The 22,083-nt window shown below is 42.4% G+C and overlaps 1 protein-coding gene and 1 long non-coding RNA gene across 4 annotated transcripts; one reads left to right on the plus strand and one right to left on the minus strand.

Moving 5' to 3' along the window:
• Nucleotides 1–13: 13 nt before the first annotated feature.
• LOC106601808 (uncharacterized) lies at nucleotides 14–4,103 on the minus strand. 3 transcript variants are annotated; one of them, XR_001328092.2, is made up of 8 exons: nucleotides 3,931–4,103; nucleotides 1,680–1,727; nucleotides 1,541–1,592; nucleotides 1,303–1,383; nucleotides 1,053–1,106; nucleotides 885–940; nucleotides 591–644; nucleotides 14–377 (listed from the first exon to the last, which is right to left on the minus strand). It is a non-coding gene; the product is annotated as an uncharacterized lncRNA (long non-coding RNA). The 3 variants fall into 3 exon arrangements; XR_001328091.2 differs by having other exon boundaries at nucleotides 3,854–4,033; XR_001328093.2 differs by lacking the exon at nucleotides 1,541–1,592 and having other exon boundaries at nucleotides 3,854–3,991.
• On the plus strand, nucleotides 4,019–22,001 carry scfd1 (sec1 family domain containing 1). Its single transcript, XM_014194193.2, has 24 exons — nucleotides 4,019–4,234; nucleotides 4,846–5,005; nucleotides 5,333–5,423; nucleotides 5,644–5,766; nucleotides 5,988–6,075; nucleotides 6,191–6,280; nucleotides 6,713–6,768; nucleotides 7,285–7,370; nucleotides 7,804–7,903; nucleotides 10,610–10,749; nucleotides 11,052–11,142; nucleotides 11,262–11,341; nucleotides 11,532–11,613; nucleotides 14,772–14,868; nucleotides 15,015–15,085; nucleotides 16,584–16,663; nucleotides 16,792–16,854; nucleotides 17,056–17,131; nucleotides 17,435–17,488; nucleotides 20,221–20,273; nucleotides 20,378–20,411; nucleotides 20,598–20,663; nucleotides 20,801–20,869; nucleotides 21,262–22,001. The coding sequence occupies exons 1-24, from the start codon at nucleotides 4,204–4,206 to the stop codon at nucleotides 21,283–21,285; spliced, it is 1,905 nt and encodes a 634-aa protein (XP_014049668.1). The 5' UTR covers nucleotides 4,019–4,203; the 3' UTR covers nucleotides 21,286–22,001.
• The last annotated feature ends 82 nt before the right edge of the window (nucleotides 22,002–22,083 follow it).

Here is a 22,083-nt window from a genome sequence, read left to right on the forward strand (position 1 = left end):
TAAAGAGATCAGAGACGGTGACTTCTACATCTTTACTGAACAACATGAAACAATTAACAGCGCAGACAAAAACAAGGTTTGACCACTCCTCAAAAATGGCTTCACTCCTGCTCCTCAAAAGAGGCAAAGACAGTAATTTTATTGTTGTCAACTGCCTCCACATAGAACATCTCATAATATCTCTGTAACATGAATGGTTACTTGAGAATATTTTCCTCTTCATCCAGGCCATCATACAACCGTAGTTCCTTAAGGGTTGTAATGTGTCTTCCCCGTCCATCCCAGTTACACTAGGGAGGGAAACAGTGCCTTTAAAACTTGTGGAGTTCACACCACCTTGCTGCCTCTAGGGTGTCTCTTAGAAGAACATCTGCTTCCTTGAAGAAAAAGGAAGAATAAATATTAAGAGAAGTGCCTCATTGGGTGATCAAGACAAATTGCACCCTACTTTCACAATACCACCATGCAAACAAAAGCCACAATTACTAAAGGGGTTTTCAGTGATATTTATAACTACTCAACAAGTCATCACAACTAGTATATCTTGCCATGCATCAAGCCTTCAGTATTACACACAGTAGACTACATACCCAGTTCACAGCTCCCAGTTCCCAGTTCGCCGTGCATTTTGTTTTCAGTATCGTCTAGACAGAAAACAGATTGTGGTCATTAAGTAATGTAAGGGAACCTCTAGGGATGTGTGTACAAGAATGCACCTTACTTTAGCTAATAGCCTATACAGTACCTGATCCTGCAGAGCTGGATGCTGATGTGACATGCAGTGACATGGGGGGGGGGACATCTTCTACATATTCCTGAAATACATTGCGGGGCGGGGGGGTTGGTTTAAGACTATACATTACCACTCATCCTATGACACCCACCTGTAGTGCGTTTTGTTTTCGCCGCCTTTTTCAATCTTTCAACCTCTTCTTCAGACCTTAGTGAGAGAATGACATCCATTCAATATGAACATATATTCAGGTCAGTCTGGCTACAGTGAAACAAATGATTGTAAGGATGCAAATTATTTTTTAAATAATGTTCAATACTTAAGGCATGGGAAAGTTCTGCAGGAGAACTAGCCACCACCGTCACCTAATTTGCTGCATGTTTGAAAAAGAAAATCACACAATCAGATGAGTATCCCAAAAAAACTCCACTAGTGATGATAATTTCATAATCTATACATAGCTCAGTGAAATCACACTGTGCTTCCATTGCAATGTACAGAGCGTACTGTAAGTTAAAGAGTAGGTTGTTAAGTTTGATAGTTATGATAATAATAATAAATCATAATACCCCCCAAGAAGTCACAGCATGTCACATCAGCATCCAGCTCTGCAGGAGTCTGATGTATGAATTGTGTATGTAGTGTAAAAACTGTAGGAAATAGGTCCCAAAAAGTGTCAAGAATTATAAACAAGAAAAAGTATGAGCAATAACAATAGTGTGCTTTGCAAGCACAGAAATAATAACTTTTCATATGTTATAACAGAAAATATGACTTATATGATATACTAAATAGCCAGCATCTTACCATCAAAACAAAACACACCACAGTTGTTTGAGAAACCTTGCTTTGGTAGGCCCTGTGGTGTGAGCAAGGTACACTTTTCAATAAACTAATGACAATCAAATGGTACAGTTCAGTGGAATAATTTAAAGGAATATCTAACCTGATCATCCACACCAAAAGTCCAAGGGACAAGATCCAAGCAATGTTTCTGTGAACACAGTGTATGTGAAAGTAAAGAAAAAGTACAATTCAACAGCTTTTTATACTCCAGCATGCATAACAGCTGGAACACAGTTGGAACTGAATTAGCCCAAGTATTTTTCACAACATGTATGGGTGTTTCTGGACCAGAAAATGTATTTGACTGCAAACACACCATTTCTCACATCAATGCACTCACATGCTAAAAATCTTTCCTTGGACACCGTTTCAAAGCAATGTGTATGATTTCTTCGTAAATATGTTTACGTTTTTCTTATTTAACTTCAGTTTGCAGTGTGGACAAGTTACAATTACTTTTTTTTACTTGCCATGCATGTTGGGACAAGGTGATTTCATGATTGTAAACTTTTTCAGGACCCGGTCTTTCAAAGAATTCGTAAAAATCCAAATAACTTCACAGATCTTGATTGTAAAGGGTTTAAACACTGTTTCCCATGCTTGTTCAATGAACCATAAACAATTAATGAACATGCACCTGTGGAACGGTCATTAAGACTAACAGCTTACAGACGGTAGGCAATTAAGGTCACAGTTATGAAAACTTAGGACACTAAAGAGGCCTTTCTACTGACTCACTAAAAGAAAGATGCCAGGGTCCCTGCGTGAACGTGCCTTAGGAATGCTGCAAGGAGGCATGAGGACAGTAGATGTGGCCAGGGCAATAATTGCAACGTTCTTACTGTGAGACGCCTAAGACAGAGCTACAGGGAGACAGAACGGTCAGCTGATCGTCATCACTGTGGTAGACCACCTGTAACACCTGCACAGGATCGGTACATCCAAACATCACACCTGCAGGACAGGTACAGGATGGCAACAACAACTGCCCGAGTTACACCAGGAATGCACAATCCCTCCATCAGTGCTCAGACTGTCCGCAATAGGCCGAGAGAGGCTGGACTGAGGGCTTGTAGGCCTGTTGTAAGGCAGGTTTTCACCAGACATCACCGGCAACAACACCACCTATGGGCACAAACCCACCTTCGCTGGACCAGACAGGACTGGCAAAAAGTGCTCTTCACTGACGAGTCGCGGTTTAGTCTCACCAGGGGTGATGGTCAGATTTGCGTTTATCGCCGAAGGAATGAGCGTTACACTGAGGCCTGTACTCTGGAGCGGGATCGATTTAGAGGTGGAGGGTCCGTCATGGTCTGGTGCGGTGTGTCACAGCATCATTGGACTGAGCTTGTCGTCATTGCAGGAAATCTCAACGCTGTGCGTTACAGGGAAGACATCCTCCTCCCTCATGTGGTACCCTTCCTGCAGGCTCATCCTGACATGACCCTCCAGCATGACAATGCCACCAGCCATACTGCTCGTTCTGTGCGTGATTTCCTGCAAGACAGGAATGTCAGTGTTCTGCCATGGCCAGTGAAGATCCCGAATCTCAATCCCATTGAGCATGTCTGGGACCTGTTGGATCGGAGGGTGAGGGCTAGGGCCATTCCCCCGGAAATGTCTGGAACTTGCAGGTGCCTTGGTGGAAGAGTGGGGTAACATCTCACAGCAAGAACTGGCAAATCTGGTTCAGTCCATGAGGAGCAGATGCACTGCAGTACTTAATGCAGCTGGTGGCCACACCAACTGTTACTTTTGACCCCCCCTTTGTTCAGGGACACCTTATTCAATTTCTGTTAATCACATGTCTGTGGAACTTGTTCAGTTTGTGTCAGTTGTTGAATCGTGTTATGTTCCTACAAATATTTACATGTTAAGTTTGCTGAAAATAAATGTAGTTGACAGTGAGGACATTTATTTTTTTGCTGAGTTTGTATACTATGTGTAGACTCCCTGTGTGTAACTAAGGGCATGGCATCAACGATACACATTTAGAGCCAGCTAATCACAACAAGGGATACATTGAACACAGAAAAAACAACGATGAAATCATTACATAACTGTACATGTAAAACTAGGCTTACTGTTGAAGTTGGCAAATGTGTCCAAATAAGATTCCCTCATTGTGACCAATTAGCTAACTCACGTGCAATTGGGTGCTAATTAACGCTATGCTAACATCGGTGCGGCTGTTGGTCATATAAAATTATACCACCGCACTGGTATAACATGAATATTACAAAGTACATTATGCATAATGACAGTCTCACTTACTTCCATGGTTTCTATTTTTATCCATGTAGGTTAGATTAAGATTTGCTTTCGTTGACGTTAATACCTTCGACATTTACCTCAATTTGGGTGACCTTGAGGGGTTCGGGTTAAACGCTTTTGACTCCTCCCACATTGAGCCCGGCCCAGACGTTTCACTCTGCCCACATTGAGCCCAGCCCCGACGTTTCACTCTGCCCACATTGAGCCCGGCCCAGACGTTTCACTCTGCCACATTGAGCCCAGCCCAGACGTTTCACTCCGCCCACATTGAGTTAAGTCCCGAACTACACACTGCCTCTCAACCAAGCCGCCACGTCATCTGTTGCCCCGTCACTGCATAAACAGAAAAGATGGCCGCCTCCGTCCGGGAAAAGCAGGCAGGTCTGTCAATGGTTTCGGTCATAGATTTTTGCTGAACGCAGGTTGTCGAATTGTTGATTCACATTGTAAAACCGATTATTTTCTCTGATCCTAGCCTGTTGAATAAAATACGAACTTCCACGATGACCACTAGCCATCTTCACGAGAAAATCAATGCTAAGCTAACTTATTAGCTAGCTAACGTAAACGCGTTACAATAATATTATAAAGCAGCAACAAGTCGGATGGCTAACCTACACTTACTACTACTCTTGACTTCACTAGACACTTTGATGTGGTTGTCCTGTCAAGGAACATGAATGTCACGCAGTGAATGACTGACAGATATAGCTAAACCGACTGCAGTATCGTTCCTTTGGATGAGTGGCTAACTAGCTAACGCTAGCTAACTAGCTATTTCACTCATCAAACTATTTCACTCGTTGATTGGCAGAAATGGTATGGCAAAGTCCCAGTTCCCCCAGTCCTGTGCCATGTTTAGTATGGCAAAAGTGGTGGTTGGCCAAGGGTGTGGTGGGATTTGCAGTACCTATTGCACAAATATTTCCAATTGACGTAATCTTAAACATTGGCCAAGCATGACTTTATACAGTATTCTTCTGTGTCCCCAGCTGCATTGAAGCGCATGCTGAATTTCAACACGTCTCCGTTGAAAAACACTGCTGCTGAGCCGGTATGGAAGGTGCTGATCTACGACAGGTTCGGCCAGGACATAATCTCCCCTCTACTGGCGGTCAAAGAACTACGGGACATGGGAATCACTTTACACTTGTGAGTAACAATTTGACATCTCTGTTAATAATCTATTAATCCCCTTCACAAAAGGTAAATGTAGAGAACTAAAATCATGATGCACCAGACAAGTAATTAATGAGGGTGTAAAGACTTTGAATATGAGTAATATAACCCATCAACTGTTCAGTATTTATTGAAAATGATCTACCAGTGCAGTATATTTCAAAGGACAACAACAGTTTTGAGAGAAGTTGAATTGAGCAATTGCAAATAAGTCCACAAACACAGCATTGACTTGGTGTCAATCAATGGAGGACACCGTCATCTAGAAAGGTCTTCAATGTGTTTGATCATTCTCTATAGGTTGCTTCATTCAGACAGAGATCCCATTCCGGATGTGCCAGCCATCTATTTTGTTATGCCGACAGAGGAGAACATTGACCGGATATGCCAAGTAAGCATCCCTCACTCAGAATATCAACCTTACATCATCAGATATGATTAAACTCAGGATAGGTCTAGAGATGATAAGAAAAACTGTATTGGGCCACTGAGGCTATACATTTGGTGGCCTTGGCCAGATACATTTGTTGTCCAAACATTACATCCCAGACATGTAACATCCTACTAGTCTGTATATTGTTACATTCCATTGTTTTGTTTATTTTTCTCAGGACCTTCGTAACCAGCTGTATGAGTCATACTATTTGAACTTCATCTCAGCCATATCCAGAAGTAAACTGGAGGATATTGCTGGTGCAGCTCTCTCAGCCAACGCTGTCACACAGGTTACCAAGGTGAGTCCAACACACACTAGTTCACCTCTCTTCCAGGCTGTCTCTCAAATGGTACCCTATTTCCCTATATAGTGCACTACTTTTTTCTTCCTGTAGGGCTCTGATCAAAAGTAGTACATTATGTAGGGCATAGGGTGCCATTTGTTACTCCGTCCTAGTCATTTTCTAAAACGCATCACATTACAGGGTATTGAACAGTAAGGTATTTTTTGCTTTCGTAGGTGTTTGATCAGTATTTGAATTTCATCACACTCGAAGATGATATGTTCATCCTCTGTAATCAAAATAAAGAGCTCATCTCCTACCATGGTAAGTTCATTGGATTCAGAAACTGTGCTAGATTGCACTTTGCCATTTTCATCAGATCTTATTCATGATTAGCTGGCATGATTGTATTTGACTTTTCTTATTCCCTTTTGATTAGCGATTAACAAACCGGACATCATGGACACAGAGATGGAGGCCATCATGGATACGATAGTAGACAGCCTTTTCTGCTTCTTTGTCACTCTGGGTGGGTCTTTCAACATAATATTATTAGTGCCACAATACTATTGAGACTCCTTGAGAGAACATTGCTTTGGTATTTCAAAATACTATAAGATTGTTTCATTTACTCAGGTGGTACCATTTTCTCCCTGCTAGATGGCAGCATCACTTTTGTTATTACTCACTTGAGTCGAAGCAATACCAAAATCATATTTCGTAGAGAGGAAAACTATTTGAAAGTAAAGGCCAATGGTGAAAGTGTGACTATATGATGCATTGAGTAAAGTAAACCCACTGCATGCCTACCTTGCAGGTTGTATACAATTCTCAGTTTTATCAATTCTCAGTTTTATCCTCATTGGATTCACAGCACATCCTCATATTCTCGATAGACAAGCTCTGCTAAAGTCATCAATGCCCTCTATTGGCAGTTAACAGATCCGTTTTGTTTTCTTAGGTGCTGTCCCCATAATCCGCTGTCCAAGAGGGAATGCTGCGGAGATGGTCGCGGTGGTGAGCATCATCCTTCCTCATTTATAATTCTCTGAATTCTCCTCAGCCGTTGTCAGGGGCTCAGTCTGTCTGTCAGTCTAAATACACTTTGTATTATGTCTTGGCAGTGCAGACAGGGCTGGGAGAGGGAGAGTAGTACCCATCCCCAGTGGGTACAGTGAAAGAGGAAATTAGTAATTTGAGGACGACATCCAAATCCACCCACCTCCAAAATCTCACTGTTTGCAGACGGTATTTGCAGGTAGATTCTTGATGTGGGGAGGAATGTTGATGCAGTCAGTGTGGAAGCTGATCCTCCAAGAACCTTAATGGATGGATGCAGTGTTTCTCCTCCAGTTACACAGCACTGCTCTTTGTTCCCTATACTGTACTGCTGTGTTGTGGTGAGGGTCTCTAAGCTCTCAGTGAAACGCTGCAAGACTGTGTGCTAAGCGTATATCCGGTTAAGACGTAAGGCGTCTTACCTAGCTGCATAAGAGGCAAAACTATCTAACCCAGTTTCTCTGTTTGTTGCAGAAACTTGACAAGAAGCTGAGGGAGAACCTGCGAGACGCCAGAAACAGCCTGTTCACTGGAGACAATATGGGGGCCGGCCAGTTCAGGTGGGTCAGGGTGCAGATTAGTACACTGGGTATGAACCATAAAGAGAGCAGACTAGATGTAGACATTAATATCATGATTCTGTACTGTACCACGGAAGGCCTACTCCATTCCCTAAGACAAACATAAAATGGCTTCCCACACACACACACACGCTGTGCTACACAATGTCTTTGTCTAACTCTGAAGTGGAAATGTGCTATTCTGCTTTTCTCCTCTCCTCTGTTCTCCAGACTCACTGAGTGGTTAGCTAGGCCTTCGCTAAGTGGTGGATGAAGTGAAAACAGTCATGCTTCCTCTGGGAAGCTCTAAGCAGGATCTATTTCAAGTCTTCTTTTGTTTCAGCTTTGGTGGAACAGAGAGAGAGCCTAGCCAGTGGGGAACTCTGGGTACATTTATCATCCTCTCATTTAATCTCTCTCTCTCTCTCTTTAGCTTCCAGAGACCCCTATTTGTACTTGCTGACCGCAACCTGGATCTTGCCACCCCCCTCCACCACACATGGACCTACCAGGCCCTCATCCACGATGTGCTGGTAAGACTAACGGGAAGCCAGGGATACAGGGAGAGAGAGAGGAGCAAATCTGTCATACTCCCACCACTCTGTTATGATGGACTTAGCAGACACATCATACACTATGACAAAAACTAAGGGCTTACCCATGATAAACGTCCACTCCACAGTCTTGAGTAATTTATGGTGAGTGGTGTTGTTGGGTGTATGGTATTTTGCGCTCTGTATAGGATGAACTATGACTATACACGGCTCAGTAGTGTGAATTGGGATTTATACAGTTGAAGTCGGAAGTTTACATCCACTTTAGACAAATACATTTCAACTCGGTTTTTCACAATTCATGACATATAATCCGAGTAAAAATTCCCTGTCTTAGGTCAGTTAGGATCACCACTTTATTTTAAGAATGTGAAATGTCAGAATAATAGTAGAGAGAATGATTTATTTCAGCTTTTATTTCTTTCATCACATTCCCAGTGGGTCAGAAGTTTACATACACTCAATTAGTATTTGGTACCATGCCTTTAAATTGTTTAACTTGGATCAAACGTTTTGGGTAGCCTTCCTCAAGCTTGGCCCATTCCTCCTGACAGAGCTGGTGTAACTGAGTCAGGTTTGTAGGTCTCCTTGCTCGCACACACTTTTTCAGCTCTGCCCACAGATTTTCTATAGGATTGAGGTCAGGGCTTTGTGATGGCCACTCCAATACCTTGACTTTGTTGTCCTTAAGCCATTTTGCCACAACTTTGGAAGTATGCTTGGGGTCATTGTCCATTTGGAAGACCCATTTGCGACCAAGCTTTAACTTCCTGACTGATGTCTTGAGATGTTGCTTCAATATATCCACATAATTTTCCTGCCTCATGATGCCATCTATTTTGTGAAGTGCACCAGTCCCTCCTGCAGCAAAGCACCCCCACAACATGATGCTGCCACCCCCATGCTTCACGGTTGGGATGGTGTTCTTCGGCTTGCAAGCCTCCCCTTTTTCCTCCAAACATAACGATGGTCATTATGGCCAAACAGTTCTATTTTTGTTTCATCAGACTAGAGGACATTTCTCCAAAAAGTATTATCTTTGTCCCCATGTGCAGTTGCAAACCGTAGTCTGGCTTTTTTATGGCGGTTTTGGAGCGGTGGCTTCTTCCTTGCTGAGCGGCCTTTCAGGTTATGTCGATATAGGACTCGTTTTACGGTGGATACAGATACTTTTGTACCTGTTTCCTCCAGCATCTTCACAAAGTCCTTTGCTGTTGTTCTAGGATTGATTTTCACTTTTTGCACCAAAGTACGTTCATCTCTGGGAGACAGAACGCTTCTCCTTCCTGAGTGGTATTACGGCTGCGTGGTTTCATGGTGTTTATACTTGTGTACTATTGTTTGTACAGATGAATGTGGTACCTTCAGGCGTTTGGAAATTGCTCTCAAGGATGAACCAGACTTGTGGAGGTCTACACATTTTTTTCTGAGGTCTTGGCTGATTTCTTTTGATTTTCCATGATGTCAAGCAAAGAGGCACTGAGTTTGAAGGTAGGCCTTGAAATAGATCCACAGGTACACCACCAATAGACTCAAATGATGTCAATTAGCCTATCAGAAGCTTCTAAAGCCATTACATATTTTTCTGGAATTTTCCAAGCTGTTTAAAGGCACAGTCAACTTAGTGTATGTAAACTTCTTGCTCACTGGTATTGTGATACAGTGAATTATATGTGAAATAATCTGTCTGTAAACAATTGCTGGAAAATGTCCTAACCGACTTGGTTGTTCCACTGGATATCATAAGGTGAATGCACCAATTTGTAAGTCGCTCTGGATAAGAGCGTCTGCTAAATGACTTAAATGTATAGTTTGTTAACAAGAAATTTGTGTAGTGGTTGAAAAACGAGTTTTAATGACTCCAACCTAAGTCTATGTAAACTTCCGACTTCAACTGTGTGTGTGTGTGTGTGTGTGTGTGTGTGTGTGTGTGTGTGTGTGTGTGTGTGTGTGTGTATATATATGTATGTATGTATGTATGTATGTATGTATGTTATATATATATATATATATATATATACACCACACACACACACATATATATACAGTTGAAGTCGGAAGTTTACATAGACTTAGGTTGGAGTATATACATACACACACACATATATATACAGTTGAAGTCGGCATATATATGCCAAGGTGTGTGATTTTTTTTTTCAAGGTAGCGCTACTGCAATTACCTTGTGTGTAAGATTAAGAATAGGGTAAATGCTGGGGTATGTGCTCAGTGCGGTGACCTGTGCCAGAGGTCATAAATATTTGTGAGGAACCATTTTCCAGAATCCCTGCTTTAAAATTATTTCTGGTGTAAAAAAAAAACGATCCCGTCTCCTCTCCTGTCCTTAGTTTTCAGTATTACGAGTTCCTTTGTTTTAACCTCAATATATTTATGACAACGGTTGTTATTTTGAATGTAGGTATTATGATGATGTAAGTAGATATCAGTGTTTATCCCAGAGGTATCTATGGACCAGTCTTTTTTTTCCGATGATGTAAGCAGAAATATGGCCAGACTACACATCCAATAGGATCTCCGCCAGCCACCAACCACCATCCCAACACTGAAAAACACAATCACTCAGAAATGACTCTATTTGCAGGAAAAATACTATCCGTAGTAGAAATGATTCTGTGTGTGTGTGTGTGTGTGTGTGACACTCATGTATTTCTGTGTGTGTGTCCTAGGACTTCCACCTGAACAGGGTCAGTATGGACGAGTCTGTGGGGTCAGAAGCTTCCCCTTCCGGAGCCAGACCCAAGAAGAAAAATAAGAAGAGTTATGACCTCACAGCCGCAGACAAATTCTGGCAGAAACACAAGGGCAGGTTAGGAACTCACTTGTGATGATTACTGATTCAGAGGGTAGGTTGTGGCCGATGCTTTATAACTAGGTAGCAACAGTATATTCCAAGCTTTGCTTGTTAGAAACTCCATTCCATTGGCTAAAGTGTGATTTTAAACTACTGATTTAGAAGGTAGTCTGCGTTTGATGCTTTATAACTCAATAGTACCAGTATATTTCAAACCATTTTTAAAGTTATGCTTTATAACTCAGGAGCAACAGTATATTTCAATCTTTGCTGTTGTGAAGTTCTTCTTGGCTGAGGGGTTGTTTTGACTCTTCCAGCCCGTTCCCGGAGGTGGCTGAGTCTGTACAGGAGGAGTTAGACACGTACCGAGCCCAAGAGGACGAGGTGAAACGCCTCAAGAGCATCATGGTAAGAAGGCGCACAGGCGGTTTTCTACAGCTGTTCAATGAAGTAGTCACACTGAAAACAATGGACGACACTCACACCTGCAAATTCTCCACTAAAATAAGACTTTTGATCTTCTCCAGGGGTTGGAGGGTGAGGATGAGGGTGCCATTAGTAGTATTAGTATGTCAGACAACACCGCAAAACTTACCTCAGCTGTCAGGTGAGCATCATTGTAGAATTTTCATTTTATTTGAACTAGGCTAGTCAATTAAGAACAGATTCTTATTTACAATGACGGCCTACCCGTATATGTAAATATACAGTATTTCTGTATTATTATTTATTCATTGCTACGCCGTTATTGACTGTGCTCAGTCTGTACCGAAACTGTTCTGTGTTTCCTCTACTAGCTCCCTACCAGAGCTTCTGGAGAAGAAGAGGCTGATTGACCTCCACACTAACGTAGCCACCGCCGTTCTAGATCACATTAAGGTTAGTATTAAACCCGGTCATGGCCAGACAGTGTGTTTTCTATGTCTAGATAGAGGGGGTTCTCTCTATGTCCATAGTGCACTGCATCCAATTAACACTTTTTTCTGATATTAAACATGTATGGAAGACTGCTGTGCAGTCTGTTTGAGCTCTAACATCTCAGAGCACTCACTATAAAGTTGTTACTAAATCTGCCAGTAAAGCACTGTTGAAACATCCTCTTGACTTGGACTAAGTTAAGTGTACCTATTAAGCCCACATACACATTAAGCCCACTTCCATTTATGGATTAAATTAATGTTTCAACCAGTTCATGTGGTGGTTTTTATTCTAAACCAGTTAAATGTTTTCTTATTAAGTTATTGACCGTTATGTGTAAGTTCCTACTAGTTGCCAATTTCAAAGCTGCAAAAACACTTTGGTGTGGAGGGGCGACTCAGATAAACATATTAGTCACGGTCATTACAGTAGCAACATAGCTTGGTGAACCACAAGAGTATGAGATCTCAAGCACTCACCGCTCATATTTCTTTAATGCATTTTGTCTTATTTATTTTAATGTTAAATTAACCTTGCATTGTTATACATAGATGCTTTTTAGTAAATTGGACATTTATCTTAAAGGGTACAGTAGCACCAAAAACACCCCCTCTATACAGAATGTAAATAAATATTGATCAATACTGACTTTGCATACTATTGTAGTATATAGTGTATATTTATACCTCAGACCATTAGTTTCCAAATATTTTGTAAGTAAACTTAGCTATTTTGTGTTTTTCATGGTCAATTATTGATGTTCCTATTAAGCCCAGTATGCTCCAATTAAGCCCAGTATGCTCCAATTAAGCCCAGTATGCTCCAATTAAGCCCAGTATGCTCCAATTAAGCCCAGTATGCTCCAATTAAGCCCAGTATGCTCCAATTAAGCCCAGTATGCTCCTATTAAGCCCAGTATGCTCCTATTAAGCCCAGTGTGCTCCTATTAAGCCCAGTGTGCTCCTATTAAGCCCAGTGTGCTCCTATTAAGCCCAGTATGCTCCTATTAAGCCCAGTTTACATTGAAACACATGGGGATTGTGTGTGTAGATATCCCTAATATTCAATAAACCTGAGCATAAATAGTTTTTTCTTCAGATTTAAGTTGATAAAATACTGAAACTACACTAATACATATGATGCATCGATCCATGGTTCCTTTAGCAAAGTGTAAAACCTCGGTACTCTGTCCAAGACGTTTGGACAGGTAGTCGTTGAAGCAGAGAGAGAAGAGTAGGATCAGATTTGAAGGATATGAGGGATAGAAGACCTACCAGTGTGTGAGACTAATGTAGGACATCAACCACCCGAGCCACTGCCTGTTCACACCGCTACCATCCAGAAGGTGAGGTCAGTACAGGTGCATCAAGGCTGGGACTGAGAGACTGAAGAACAGCTTCTATCTCAAGGCCATCAGACTGCAGTCACTAACTCAGAGAGACTGCTGCCTACGTTGAGACCCAAACTGGCCACTTTAATAAATGGATCACTAGTCTCTTTATACAATGCCACTCTAAATAATGCTACTTTAATAATGTTTACATATCTTACATTACTCATATCACATATATATACTGTATTTTATACCATCTGTTGCACCTTGCATATGCCGCTTGGCCATCGCTCCTCCATATACTTACATGTACATATTCTCATTCACCCCTTTAGATTTGTGTGTATTAGGTAGTTATTGGGGAATTGTTAGATATTACTGCACTGTCTGAACTAGAAGCACAAGCATTTCGCTACACTCGCATTAACATCTGCTAACCATGTGTATGTGACCAATAAAATGTGACTTGATTTGTGGTGGATAAACATAACTATTGGACAACTAATAATGCAGTTTGGGCCAGGAGATGTTCATATTGTTGTCCCTCATTCATCCAGGCATTTCTATTTTTTGGTTCACCACATGTACCTTTGTCATGCAACAGTAGAGGGGTGGAGATTTGAAACGGTCTTCAGACAGGCTTTAAGAAGACAAGTTGAACTAATTAACAAGAATAGCAGTACGGAAAATGTTAACCAGCTTTCAACTAATTCATTCAAAGTTGTGTGTGTTATGGTCTTTGTTGCATGCCTTCTTATCCACAGTGTGGGTGCAGGGTTGTGTTCTAACCATGCAGTAACACACCTAATTCAACTAATCAAGTCTGGATTGAAGTCTATGATTAGTTGATCAATTGAATCAGGTGTGTACTGGTTGGCAAGAACAAAAGCCTGGGTCGAAATTGATCTCTGTGGATACGATTGGACAAACCCTGTTATGAATGCTGCTTCCATGATGAATAGTGATGATCAATTAATTTGAACTTTAGGGGAGATGATTATAATTCAAGCTTACGTAAGAAATATCAGTTTTCAACATTTAGAAATGAATTAAAATAGATTATTAAAAAGGTGGGATCTTTTGGAACTCCCATGATCTTAAAGGTACATTCAGTACCTATTAAACCCAGTCCACACTTTTCACACATTTTATGAAATATTTTTCTCACAGAAAAAAAATGGTGTCATAAAACTTCACATGAGAGATGAATCTTTCAATTGATATTTTTTTTTAATATGTTTATTTTTGTTGTGTATTTTACCCCGTTTTTCTCCCCAATTTCGATCTTGTTTCATCGCTGCAACTCCCCAATGGGCTCGGGAGGCCAAGGTCGAGTCATGCGTCTTCCGAAACATGACCCGCCAAACCGCGCTTCTTAACACCCGCCCACTTAACCCGGAAGCCAGCCGCACCAATGTGTCGGAGGAAACACCGTTCACCTGCAGGTGCCCACAATGAGTCTCTAGAGCACGATGAGCCAAGTAAAGCCCCCCCCCTAACCTGGACGACGCTGGGCCAATTGTGTGCTGCCCTATGGGACTCCTGATCACGGACGGTTGTGATACAGCCCGGGATCGAACCAGGGTCTGTAGCGATGCAGTGCCTTAGAAGGCTGCACCACTCGGGGAGCCCTTCATTTGATAATTTTAACAAAAATATCTCAACTTAAGATTTTGGTGGGCACTTATAGGTACTCTTTCCCTAATGTGTACACTTTCCCTAATGTGTACACTTTCCCTAATGTGTACACTTTCCCTAATGTGTAACTTCTGTGACCCATCTACAGAGCCGTAAACTGGACGTGTACTTTGAGTACGAGGAGAAGCTGATGAGCAAATCCACCCTGGATAAGTCTTTACTGGACATCATCAGTGACCCTGACGGTAGATGTGCCTCTGTGCTTATCTTTGCCAGAAATTACATAAATCATACATGTGCTATCTCGTGTACTTTGTCAACGGTCGGAAATACCTGAGATGCCTGTTGATGTAAGGTTTGTTAAACAACTTTGTTTTTGTCTTTGTGACAGCGGGAACACCAGAGGACAAGATGAGACTGTTTCTGATTTTCTACATCACAGCCCTGCAGCCCCCTTCAGAGGTGAGGAGGCCTGTCCCCCACTTAACCCTTACCCTATCAAACACATGCATACTAGACTTAACCCTGTCCCTATCAAAAACATACTAGACTCAAATCACACATTCTCTCACCATCAAACACATGCCAAACTAGACTCAATCACAGGTCGGAGAGGAGCCACAAGATACAGGCCCCTTTGTTAGGGAACTCTGTTGATTGGTCTGATTCACTACGGTCATATGCAGTATCATGTCCAATGGAACCACAAACGGCACAATAGCAACCTCAGTGGAGACACTTTGCGGTGTGGTAGTCTTAGTAACAGCACAATATACAATATGAAAAACCTTGGCCCTGGCTTGCGCTTCATTGTTTAGAACACCAAACATCAATTCTCAAATCATTTTTTTTGCATGATATTCAAACCAGCTTTTCTTCTTACAGCATTCAAAAGCTTTATTGTTCGATATGACACGTTAGAGCAGGTTCCAGGAACATCGATACCCTTTGAAGCCGAGGCCAAATGTCATTACTCCAGAAGTCCAATAATGCTTGTTCTGTTCTGAGCATCTCAAGGCCCTCTGTATAGGAGGACACCCAGCTCTCCATTATGACTGTGGGTTCTACGTCTGCTTTCTTCAGGGAGGTGGCGCAGCTCAGGGACTAGCCTCTTAGAGACCCTGCTAAGACTTGGAAGACCCTAATACTGGCTCTGCTTCAAGCCCTGTCACCACCACCTCAGTAACCACAGTTCACCACAGAGGAGTGAAGTCAAGTCCCTCCAGCCGCCAGCTCCAAAGAGCTGGGAGGATGCCCGGGGCCGTATTCACAAAGTCTCTGAGTAGGAGTACGGATCCAGGATCAGTTCCCTGCTCGTCCATATAATCGTTTTCATTATCATCTAAAAGACAAAACTGATCCTATATCAGCACTCCTGCTCTGAGGAGTATTAATATGGGCCCAGGTTTCTGGCTGCGGCTGCAGGCTGGGATCAGCGTTAGGGGCAGCCTGTCCTGGAGCATCATGTTGATCAATGGTCTTCCTAATAGCCCTTCTCCTCTGAGATGCCATTCTGTTTTCCCGGCCTGACAGCTGAAGTCAAGCAGGAAATCTTTTTCCACCGCCAACGTCTTGTGGTATTCCTCCTTTCATCTCTGTCCCCCCCCTTTAACCTGAACCCGTCGAGGGCCGATTATTACCATGGGATTACCATCTCCTCTCTGCTCCGTTCTACAGTTGGTCCAGTATGTACATTTTTTAAGGTGATTTGTTTTCCCTGGATGCTGTGATGTAACATCAGTTTAGTTACATTAAAAAGTACTTCTCTCTGCCATCATAATGTACTGATGATGTCACACTCTGTTTTAGGATGACTGGGTTTTTATTTCTTCAAGCTTTTATAAGTCCCTGGTCGGTAAATTCCCTACTAATACTCGAATGCCCGCTCAATCACTTGTATGTTTTACCTTGGTGAAAACAGGCATACTGTTATCTTACTGGGGTTTTTCTGTGTTTTCAGAGTGATCTGGACCAATACAAGAAGGCTCTTCTAGAAACTGGCTGCGACCTGTCCTCTCTCAACTACATCAAGCAGTGGAAGTAAGACATTACAAACAAGCTTGCGTTTTCATCATATAATGTTTCATACATGCAGAACCAAACAGATAATAAAACACATTGTTTTGGGTTCTTTCAAGGAGCTTATTATGAATATTTTGTTTTGCCAGGGCTTTCACAAAGATTGCTGCCACACCATCTAACTATGGGAACAGCGGCGTGAAACCTATGGGGTAAGAAAGAGAGAGCACTCTCTGTGTGCGTCCCAAATGGCACCTTATTCCCTACATAGTACACTACTTTTGACCAGGTTAGTGTACTATGTAGGGAATAGGGTGCCATTTGGGACATTGCAGAGTTTCCCTTGTTTCAGGGGTCCCATAGACCTAACCCCCTTGCTGACCCTGTCCTCCTCCTGTCTGTCTATCCCACAGCCTCTTCTCTAGAGTGATGAACTCTGGCTCCCAGTTTGTCATGGAGGGGGTGAAACACCTGGTGCTTAAACAGCATGTGAGTAGCTTTACACACACACACACACAGATATACACGCACACAGAATTATGCACAGAAACACACACATGCAGATTGAGTGATACTGAATGTCTCTTAATAGACAGATGAGAGGAGCAGTCTCATCATGATACTGTCTGTACATGTGTTTTTAAAATGTCCAGATGTCCCTTGGCTTTGATGGGAAGGTTTTGCCTGGAGACACGTATGATAATATCTCACGCGGCTGCTCGTTGGAGTCAGTCTGTAGTGAATAATTACCTGGTGAGAAAGAACAGAGTTTTTAAAGTGTCTTTCTTTCAGAACCTGCCAGTCACGCGTATCCTGGACAACCTGATGGAGATGAAGTCCAATCCGGTGAGTCGTCTCCTCTCTTCCCTCCTCCTCTCTTCCCTCCTCCTCTCTTCCCTCCTCCCCCTCTACTGTGGACATTCCTCTATGTTTCTGCTTTGTTGCACCATCACATTCAGGAGGGAAGCATGCTGATGAATACAGTGGCAACAAGATGAACAGCCTAATGGGGGTCTCATGTCTGCAGTCGGAGACTTCTCCAATCATGCCCCCTTCTGATTAGATCACTTCTGAATATGTGGGGGGAAACTAGTCATCACAAATTGTGAAGACTGACTAGATTTTTTTAATAAAGGCAGCAACTGTAGCTAAGCTAATTTGTAAAATGTCAAATAGCTGTCTGCAGTCGTGTACACAGAGTACTAGTCAAAAGTTTGGACACACCTACACATTCCAGGGTTTTTCTTTATTTGTACTATTTTCTACATTGTAGAATAGTAGTGAAGACATCAAAACTATGAAATAATACATATGGAATCTTGTAGTAACCAAAAAAGGGTTAAACAAATCAAAATAGATTTTATATTTGAGATTCTTCAAAGTAGCCACCCTTTGCCTTGATGACAGCTTTTTCGCTTTCACCTTGGCATTCTCTCAACCAGCTTCATAAGGTCGTCACCTGGAATGCATTAGCTACAGTTGCTGCCTTTATTAAAAAATCTAGTCCGTCTTCACAATTTGTGAAAAATAATGTATAACCCTTTAATGAGTAGGTGTGTCCAATCTTTTGACTGGTACTGTACCTGCGGATGACCTATGAACTCAGTGTAGTAGTGTTTAAGTCAAGTCAGTCAGTCATGTGCATAACAATATAGAAATGCCAGGAAGCTTCTGCTACAGCAGACATAGGGGAATGCATCCCAAATGGCACCCTATTCCCTATATAGTGCACTACTTTTGACCAGAGCCATATGAGCCCTGGTCAAAAATCGTGCACTATGTAGGGAATAGGGTGCCATTTGGGATGCCACCCCAGTGATTAAAAACAGCTCTGTGAGGGTGGCCTGGTCTGCTCTGGGGGCTCCACGGTGGTGCGAAACCCTAGCCGCTAGCTGTCTGCAGGGCTGCAATAGAGCACATGGGCAGCACTGTGGACTCTCAATCCTCTTTCTGGGAGGGCAGGCACACACTGAACCTGGAGATTAGGTTACAGCTAACCTAGAAGCTCTCTCTACACTCCCTCATCTCTCTCTCAGCTCCTTACCAGCTTACCCTGAAGCAGAGGGAAGGTCCACTTCACTGAAAATCATTCACAAGCCATCCTCTGTGTACTCAACACTACACTTGTTAGTGTAGGCCACCAGACTTGAGGGAGGTCCCCTATTCCCCTCTGTGGTCCATGTCTAATGTTCCCTGGATCAGCTGCTACATCTATAGAGGTGTTACATCAACTTAGTCCCTTTGTGATTACCATCTCTCGCAGGTCCATAAACATTTGAGGAATGATAATTTGAACAAACGCTTTTCAATTTCCATTAGCTCCGTTCCATCTTGTGTCAGCGTCCCAGGTGGCACACTATTCCCTTCAAAGTGCCCGTAGGGCTCTGCTTAAAAGTAGTGCACTTTATAGGGAATAGGGTACCATTTGGCACTCATCCTGTGTCTCTACAGCCAGGAGGGAGCAGGGATTACAGGATTCTGTTACTGGCTTTAGATGCCCCCCAACCCCTATCCCCACCTCTCCAAACACTGAATTGGACATAACAATATTATCATTTTCTCAGCTACTGGAATTACAGTGCACTGTACAAAGCGCTTCTTGTTCGGTGAGCCGAGAAGGAGAAGGGCACATCAGTCCAAATTCAACAGCCTTCATCCTCCTCTCCTCTCCCCTGTCCCGCATCCGATGGCCCTCTTGGACAGGTGTAATCTATCGCAGGTTCGTCTGTGTGAACACAATGCCATTCCTCTCCCAGGCAGCTTTAGCAGTGTGTTCAGGTTTGATATCAGAAGCCCTCTGCTGAACTGCCTCTCTCCTGTGTGGGGAAAGACGATAGCACAAAAATCTGGAGCATCTAGTCAGTTCAGAGAGACAGGGAGCTCCTCTTTCACCAGCCTGACTGCAAAGTATTTTCTCTTCTGGTGAAGAATGTGAGTGGGCCACGGCTCTGCCAGATGGAGGTAGATGCGTTCGGTCCATTGGGAAGAGAGAGACTACGGATGCATCCTAAATGGCAACCTATTTAGGGCACTACCTTTGACCAGGGCCAATAGGGCTTTGTTGTGAATTGTTAGATATGTTGTGAACTGTTAGATATTACTGCACTGTTGGAGCCAGGAAGTCAAGCATTTAGCTACACCCGCAATAACATCTGCTAAGTATGTGTATGCGACCAATACAATTTGATTTGGTCAAAACTAGTCCACTATAGGGAATAGGATGCCATTTGGGACTAAAGACTTGGTTCTGGGTTTAAGGAGGATGTATGAGAGAGGGAGGAAGCTCCACGGGTCCTATTTAAGACTAGTTCTGGTAAATGTGACGTTTCTGTTGAACTCAAGCAGGTGTTGTCTGAATCTGAATTCTGCCTGATCTGATCGCACTTGAGTCAATTGGTTGACTTTGTCTCACAGGACCCATGCTTATGCAGGAGTTGTTTTAGTAAGAGGAACTGGGTGACCTTGAGCACTGGGGGGGATTTTGGGGTTTCTAGAATTGTCCGAAAATGGGCTCCCTCTTGTTGTTCATGTGATGTATACGTTTGTTGGTGTATTGAGGATGTTTTTATGATCTGCAGGAGACTGATGACTACAGATACTTTGATCCCAAGATGCTGCGCGGCAGTGAGAGGTAAGACTTCAAGAGCTCCAAGGATAGCAGTTAAGGCCTCTAAATAGTAACGTGCATTTTCTGTCTGTAAGATCTGTGTCTAAACACTCCTGTTCTCCCAACAGCTCAACCCCAAGGAACAAGAACCCGTTTCAAGAGGTGAGTCCTGCCATGGTCAGCAGACAGACACACAAACAGGGCCTCCATTAAATCCAGTAACTGCTGTGTGTTGTCCTGGTGTCTACCTTGGACTCACTGTGTGACAGGGGAGGGGGGGCACTAATCTGTGTGTATGTGTGTATAATGTACATGAACCTGTCAGTGAGATCTCGCCTTCTGTTTCAGGCTATCGTCTTTGTGGTCGGAGGAGGAAACTACATAGAATATCAAAACCTGGTGGACTACACAAAGGTAAACTATCACTCCAAATAGTTTTTAAATGTCTACATGTAACATTGTGACAAAAGGTTTCATTGTATTTTGTGAAACCTCTTCATATTTTCAGTTGAGTTTTTTTGAACAATGTGTATTTTGTGGCATCTTTTTAGGCAAAGCCAGGGAAGAGGGTGCTGTACGGATGCAGTGAGCTCTTCAATGCAGGGCAGTTCATCAAACAGGTACGAGGACCACCAGCCTTTGGGTGCGTCCCAAATGGCACCCTATTACCCATATAGTGCACTACTACCCTATGGGGCCCTGGTCAAAAGTAGTGCACTGAATAGGGAAACTGCATTGTTGGTTAAGGGCTTGTAAGTAAGCATTTCACGGTAAGGTGAACCTGTTGTATTTGGCGCGTGTGACAAATAACATTTGATTTGATTTAAAAAGGGTGCCATTTGGGAAGCAGGCTTTTTGTTGAGTAATATAAATTATTTAAGCCCGACTCATAATATGGAATGATGACACCCATATTGTGGGTTTGTGTTAAATCACCTACACTGCTAAGTTGATCTTAGATTTCTTGTAGTGAGATGTATTTTTTATTGTTTCTCCGTGTTTGTCTCCACAGCTATCCTCACTCGGCCAAAAATAAAAGCAAGAAAACATATGAACACTTTCTTTTCTTGGATTCCATTTCTCCGAAATACTCACAACTGCAATCAAGACCTCTCTAATCATTGATGATCGTTTTAAGTTCCTCTATATCCTGACTCTCTCTCTCTCTCTCTCTCTCTCTCTCTCTCTCTCTCTCTCTCTCTCTCTCTCTCTCTCTCTCTCTCTCTGATATTCCATGTGTTTTATAATGTTTACTATACTTACATTGTTTGTTTAAAGGCCCATTGCTGTCAAAAACATGATTTTCCTGTGTTTTATATTTCCATACTATGAGGTTGGGGAAAATACTGCAAAAATTCTTATAATGCCCTTTTAGTGTAAGAGCTTTTTGAAAAGACCGCCTGAAATTATTGCCTGTTTTGGTGGGATGGAGTTTTAGTGGTAAATTAGTTAATAGACAAATAAGAAAGAGTTCCAAACCTCTCTGTCTCTGCCAATAACAGACAGTTTTCAGTTTTCCCATCCTCACTCAGACCACTCCCAGACAGTCCTACCAAAATTCTTGTTTGAGAAATTGCTCTTGCTAAGAAGCTATTTTTGTTACTTTTTGACCATTTTAATTGAAAAGAATCGCAGTAAAGTACTTAATTGTTACCCAGAAATGATTTGATATTGATATAAAAACATCTGCACTGGGCCTTTAACGAATTTGCTTTGCACTCTCAACAAATAAAGTTGAATAGTCTTACTCAACACGGTTGCTGTGTAGTGTATCAACCAGAGTTTTCCAACTTGTCCTTTGTTTAATCTTATTCAGGATCAGGACAGGGTGTTT

This window comes from Salmo salar, chromosome ssa01 (assembly GCF_905237065.1).
Source record: "Salmo salar chromosome ssa01, Ssal_v3.1, whole genome shotgun sequence".
Lineage (NCBI taxonomy): Eukaryota > Metazoa > Chordata > Actinopteri > Salmoniformes > Salmonidae > Salmo > Salmo salar.

Coding starts and splice junctions, on each gene's coding strand:
- scfd1 (XM_014194193.2), top strand. CDS start 4,204: ATGGCCGCCTCCGTCCGGGAAAAGCAGGCAG. Junction 7,371..7,803: donor ATGGGGGCCGGCCAGTTCAG/GTGGGTCAGGGT, acceptor CTCTCTCTTTAG/CTTCCAGAGACCCCTATTTG. Junction 11,614..14,771: donor CCGTTCTAGATCACATTAAG/GTTAGTATTAAA, acceptor ACCCATCTACAG/AGCCGTAAACTGGACGTGTA.